We start from the raw sequence: 6,968 nt of genomic DNA on the forward strand, positions 1-6,968 counted from the left end.
ATTCTGTACATTTTTATGTTGTTGTTAAGTCTCTTATTTATGTTAAAATTTCTCATAAAATTAACATAAAAACTCATTTTACACTTGCAAAACTCATGAATCCTTAAGCACATGAATAGCATTTTGTTTATAATCTCAGAAGGATCTTAGCATAACAATCTAATATTCTTAATTAGATCATCAATCTTGCATGTTGTTTTGGACTGGTGTTGTGGTTGTTGTTATACTTGCCACTGAAGAAACCGAGTGCCATCACCATAAATAAATGAGCTTCCTCAGTGGACATGATGGCGAGGAAACTAAAATAATTAGTTGGTAGATCTAGTGAAATGACAGGAAGTGTGTAGGGCTCTCCATCCTACATTTATGAGAAACTGTGTTTGTTAAATTTGGTGGTAGTAAGGAGGAGGAACACATTGTACATAAGGGTTTCAATCCATCTGTGGCAAGCCCTTCTACAAAGGTCAAAACATGTTGCTATGCGAAGTATTGAGTGTAGCTGAGTGTTGAGATTTTAGGGTTGAATTTCTTACCAGTAGCCGAGTCGAATCACACCATGTATATTTCCACATAATACCCTTTATGCGACTCTGCGAACTTCTCTCTGCAAGAAAACTTAGTGTCATCTTTGTCACGACTCCTCTAGACACTGAATGCCTTCACAACAAGAGGACGGCTCATGCAACCACTTCATCCTATACAATCAATGATTACTCCTGTTTGGTGTTGTTTACACGCTTTCTCTCAAGGAAATCTTGAGGACAACATTCATACGCTACTATGGCATTGAAAACAATATAATAGATGCTCAACGCGGGGTTGATCTCTTCCACAAGAAAGCAGTTACGGAAAGCAACGTCCACACAATAGCGTATTACAACGTCCACGCCATGTTGTAACCATAATGGTCGCTTGATAGTACTCTTGGCAGATGCACCACATGGAAAACACATTCAATGCTCCATACACAACATACACAATCCACTCCACACGCTCAAAACAAATGTTGCTCCTCATATGACTGGTCCCTAGCTCTACCTGTGATAAAAAATTACAAACGCAGATCTGTAGGTCCTCCACCTGTAGCTGGCAATACTCGATTCCAGTGGGTGAGCTATGATATGATGAACCTCATAGACAAAGGTTCTCTGCCCACCAGTCAACGGTGTTAAGGCGACCCTTTTCACTATAAAGCACTAGACTAGTTGTCATTGACGACAATTGTACACAAACACAATAACAAATGAACAACGCTTTTACTAACACAACAACCCACCTACACTAATCTATGTACAAAAAATAAAACCTCAGATTTGTTCCATATCTCTGGGCGCTCCCTCGAGGGAGTCAAGCCCATATGAGTTCTGATACTAGGAAAGAAATTGAAAGGGCAGACATGTTTGCACATATTACAAAAAAAATAAAAAATCCCTATTGAACTCTTTCATTCATTTACAATACAATTATATAGTTGAACTTAGATCCAACTATTTCTAAGGTTAGAGATAGGAGTTGAGAAAATCTCTCAACCAGCTCCTACAAATCTCAAACCAATTCCAAACTTAGCATGGAAGCCATGTAAGCATTACAAGTTTCTTCTCTTTTGATCATCAAGCAAACTGCTATTTCCCTTCTTCATTTCTTCCTCTTTAATTTGGGTTATGATCCCACCACCATCTTACAATGCATATTTGCAACTCTCTTTCCCACCAACATGCCCATGATAGTGGAGACTTTAACATCGTTAAAGATCCTTTAAAGTACATTTATTCACCCTTTGCAATCTTTAAAAATATTTTTGTAAAGTTCCTCCTAAATTATTTCAACTTTTGTTTCTTTTACTCTCGAATTCATTCTAATGTTGAACTTATATGTGTAAGCTTTAATGTCTATGTTTTTCCATGAAAGAGAATTTCATTTAGTAATTGCATCCATAATTTTCAACTTTAATGAAGGTGTTATTGAAACATGGAGTAAGGATGACAATATGAGGTGCAACAATGTTTATATTAGACATTTCATGGCAAAGTATTTAAGGTTGAAAGGATGCCATATCACATTTTATAGGATAAAAACTCTTAGAGTTGAAAAAATCCCGATGAGTATAAGTACATTGATATTTTATTCTCTCATATATACTTAATTATCCTCTGAAAATGAATACACCTTTTTTTTCACAGTTCAAAATAAGGTCTATTCCCTAATACTATATGCCATTGCCTTAAAAAAAAAATAAACTAAAATAAATATTGAAATTCATATCAAAATAGGAAAAATCTTTATATAATCAAAATTTTATTCATATTTCACCTTAAAATACATAAAGTATAAATAATTTTCTTTCTAATTAAAAAATAAATTTCACAAAGATAAGGAACACAGATTAAACATTAAATTTAAAACCGGGAAAAAATACAAAATATTAACTAAAGATTAAAAATTAAATTTGAAACCTGAAAAAATAAAAAAATAAAAAAATATTAAACAGTATAATGAATCTTTACCAGACATCTACTGATTAAATGGTTGCCTTCTTCGGTGGCATTATAATTCCAGATAACTACTAGAATTCCTATTCCTTTTAAATAATAATTTTTATTTAATTATTAATTAATAAAAACATCGTCGATAACAACCCAAAAATTCAGTCATTTCCATTCCCTCCCTTCCTTCAAGGTACAGTATTTATGAAGCTAACATCCGACGTATGAGTCTTACCAAAATTAGGGTTAGGGGTTCTAAATGGAGTTGTTTATAATGTGATTTTTTTGGAGATTCTGGTGATGGAATCCGACGGAAGAAATTGAGGTTAAATCTTGATTTGTTGCTGTTAAAATGGTTTTTTAACGCATATTTGGATTCAGCACCCTCGAAAACCTCTGGGACGCTTTCATTGTGCAAAAACAGCTATCAAACTTGCGATTCCAATAAATTCCTGCCGGATTTCGACCGGAAAAACCCGCCGGAAAAGCTTTCAAAAAATCGAGTTATAGACAACTCCGTTCTAAATTTATATTGTTTTGTTTTCTCTAACGCATATTCTTGTTAAAGAATCTTGAAAGAACAAAACAAAAGGGATGAGTCATAACTGGCCGCTACCGACTTTTAACGTGTAAAATTCATGTTCGGTGTAAAAATCCGTAGAGGGGGGATGAATTTTCAAGACGGAATGCATGAAAGCAAGGAATTCTTCGTCCTGCAACGAAATCCAATGCAAATTGTGCACAATGTTCAGTCGTTTCTTCATAAACCATCGATGCTCTCTGCGCTCGTTTCAATAAGTGAGCGTGGCGTGCGAGCAAATTGCGGGTAATCCAGTTTTATTGGCATGGGTTTCGGCGTCTGAATCGTCTTCGCTTTTGCTAATTTCTACCAAAACTAAACACATATGCTGCTATAATTCCGGTGTGATCAGTTTCTGTTTCTGTAAAAATGTAAGTCAGAATTATACCCACCATGTTGCCTTTAGTTTCACGCCTCTGTTTCTTCTATGCCCGTACTGCATGGTGCCCCACATCTGCTGCCATCTGCTTCACGCTTTCTCTGCCTTAGACCCAATTTCACACAGATTGATCACCTTGTAATTTTAGGATCCGAGCTGGAACCGCTCTATAAAACCTGTCCCAGTCTTTAATTTCTTGCAGCCCGTGCATCCATTTGTTCAATCTAACATAAAGATGCAGTCGGTCATGGGGTTTGGGGTTTCCCCATGATTTGTTAGGTAGTGACTTGCTTATTTTCCTGATTCAAAATAATAGCCCGAAGAGAACCAGGAACATGAATACAGGAGGCACCGACAAGAAGCGGACCAGAGAAGAGCAGGAGATGAGTCCGTCTGAGGATTCCTGCAGACAGAAACAGACGCGTTTAGTGGAATTTGAGACAGGGATGGGCTTTGACAAGCCTGAAAACGCCGGTGCAGGTAATGAGAATCTGCCAGAGTTTTGCTCCCTTTCGAAGGAGTATTCGATGTTATTGAAGGATCCATGGAGTTGGGAGGATAGCGCGGGTTTTGGAGTCCGAAGCATAGCAGCTATCAGGAAGCACTCTTATATATTGGATTATCTTCATGATTCTGCAGTAGTTAAAAGTACTGAAGCAGAAGTTGCAGAGCAGCAGGTGGAGGAGGAGGATTGTTTGAGAGGCTCTCTTTTTGAAGCCACCGATGATCTGCTCTGGAGGCCTCAGAGTCCTTTGCCGAGTACAGAGGTTCTGTTTTCTCTGGATTCCATGGGCAGCCATGATTGTACTACCCTGTTGCAGGATGAGAGCATTGCTCAGGGTGCTTCTTCTTGCTTCAGAATTTGGGAACAAGATGATGATCACAAAGATGACAAAAATCATGCAGGTAGCGTTAGCTTTGAGAATGAGAGTAGGGTCTCGGACTGGATTTTGGGGGCTCCCTCGAATCAATCTCAGTTTTCTGAATCTGTTGAATTTGAAAGCTCTATACCTTCACTGTAATTGGGTATTTTCATTTCATTGCAGCTATGATTTCTGGTAGCTGGTATTTAATCAAAACATTAGCCTTTGTTTTTATGAAATGTGGGCATTGTGCTACTCAGGGAATGAAAAAAAAAGTTGTATGTGTGTTTCATGTGGTCGGTGTAAAACTCTGTTTTCATGTTTTTGTAACCATGGTGGCCAATGGCCTGAAACAAAACACTTAAATTCATCAAATTAAACATTTGTTGTAACTATTTCTCTCGTCTGTATATCAGAGCATTAAATTTTGGGCCTTTTATTGGTCTCTGTGGCCATTTTTTTCCGGGTCTTTGGGATATATTTCAATCCTTTGAAGAGGAGGTGGTGGTTATATTAGGGAAAGCTGTTGTTTTTTTGGGGGGCCATATTCGCTCCTGGATATAGTTTAATGAATCAATCAGAACTCGAAAACAGATCGGTTTCACAACAGGGAGACATGAATCTTTAATCAAAACACTGGTTTCACAACCAAGATTCAGAATCTTCTGATCATGAAATTGAGAGTTTTTGTGATACAATCAATGTTTGTCTAGGCATGAACCAGAATCTTCAAATCATGAAAGGGACAATTTGTGTGGTGCAAGCAATTTTTGTGATTTTATTGAACATGACAGCAAAGCAATAATGCTCAATCATGAAGCTAGTTGGATCAAATGCAGAAAACAGACATCAAAGAAAAGAAAGAGAGAGCTCTGATCTTCAATCATGAATGACTAATTACATTGAATTTAAAACAAAATTTGTTGATAAATAAATTAGAAGTTGAAACTTCCTCTACATGGATGTCAATCTTTAATCAAAGAGAGCTATGATCTTCAACCATGACTGGCTGCATTTGAAAAATATTCTAGTAAATGGATTAGTACTTCAACCATGAATGGCTTAGTACTTCAACCATGAATGGCTGCACTGGGAAAAATTCTCATAAATGAATTAGAATTTGAAACCTCCTCGGAAGAATTAATAGTGAAACTGATTGTTTCATGGTATGGAGAAATTTAGGAAGGAAGCCTGGGCATGAATTCATGAAAGGTAAATTTTTGGCTTTATCTAATGCAGCATAGCAATAATAAAGTTAGTTGATCAAATTCAGGAGAAAGATAGATATTGAAGAAGTGAAAAAATGGAAAATTATAAATTTTACCGAATAATTGCATTGAATTTAGGAAATTGATAAGGAAGAAATTAAAAATGGGAAAGCATGATCTTTAACCATGGATTTTTATTGAATCAGAAGAATTTCTGTTTGGGTTTCAAATTTGCAGTCAATCATTCAAGGGACCCTCGAACTATTCTTAAAAGGTCTTTAATCATTGTCTCTCTTTTCGGTACAGGTTCACCTTTGATAATATAACTCTTCTTGTTTTCATTTATCATGCAAGTTTTATATGTTCTTCAATCCTCAGTGTAGATTTTTTGTTGTTTCTATTTTAAGAAAAAATGCGCATTGTTTAAGATCTTCAAGAATATTGTTTATGATTTTCAATATATATTTTTTTTAAATAAAGAATAAAAAATTATGATTTTGTAGTATATGTTTTATGACTTTTTTACTAGTTTAAACAAATGTTAAGCAATATTTTTGTAGTATGGTGAAATATTTTAATTTATGTGAAACTAATAATATTTAGTTTTTAATGTAATAATTATTTTTTTAATGAATTTTATATTTAGTTTTTAATGTAATAATCAGTTTTTAATAAAAAGAATTTTATTATTAAGTAAATGGTTTACAAAATTTATTATAAATTATATACAAACTTTTAGGCTAATTAGACTTTTTCCATTTAAATATTAAGTTTAGAATTAAATTTTATTATTTTATAATTTTGACTTTTTCCATTTCAATATTAAGTTTAGAATTAAATATTCTAACTGAGAAATACATTATAAATGGGCTTAGTTGCTTCACATTATTTGTTAAGAAGGTATTTATGGTTAACTTTTGACTTTTTAAATCAGAGGGAATGTATTTTTTATTTTTTATTTATTTTGTAAGTTTTTTTATTTTTAAAGAAATAATTAAAAAATAAATACTAAGTTTAGAATTAAATATTTTATGTTTGATTATTTATTTGATTTTAAAGAAATAATTGAGAAATACATAATAAATGTGTTTGGTTGCTTCACATTATTTATTAAGAAGGTATCTATTGTTAACTTTTTAAATAATTGGTGATGCATTTCTTATTTTTTTCTCTTTTTTTTGTCTTTTTCTTTTATGTTCTTACAAAAGGGCTTGGTTGCTTCATATTATTTGTTTTTTGGTAAGTTTCTGCAAGTGATTTCTATTAATAAGAAAATGTATTACATTGATAGCAATATCTATTCCTTTGACGTAAAGACTAGCCGAGGAGGTCAACCAAGTCTACACAAAATCATAAGAAATAACAAGTTGAGAATTAAGATACAAAATTGAACTTGGACACAGAGTAAAATTGCTTTGTCTATCGACGATATCTACCAGTGCCTTGGAGCATTAC

At 34.0% G+C, this 6,968-nt stretch overlaps 1 protein-coding gene across 1 annotated transcript; it reads left to right on the plus strand.

The window, feature by feature from the left end:
• The first annotated feature begins 3,139 nt into the window (after window positions 1-3,139).
• On the plus strand, window positions 3,140-4,584 carry LOC149171565 (uncharacterized). The gene has a single exon (XM_089427505.1). The coding sequence runs from the start codon at window positions 3,778-3,780 to the stop codon at window positions 4,462-4,464; it is 687 nt and encodes a 228-aa protein (XP_089283631.1). The 5' UTR covers window positions 3,140-3,777; the 3' UTR covers window positions 4,465-4,584.
• The last annotated feature ends 2,384 nt before the right edge of the window (window positions 4,585-6,968 follow it).

The sequence above is a fragment of the Pinus tabuliformis genome, chromosome 4_2 (assembly GCF_031772625.1).
Source record: "Pinus tabuliformis cultivar Carrire ecotype Pingquan chromosome 4_2, CPIR1, whole genome shotgun sequence".
Lineage (NCBI taxonomy): Eukaryota > Viridiplantae > Streptophyta > Pinopsida > Pinales > Pinaceae > Pinus > Pinus tabuliformis.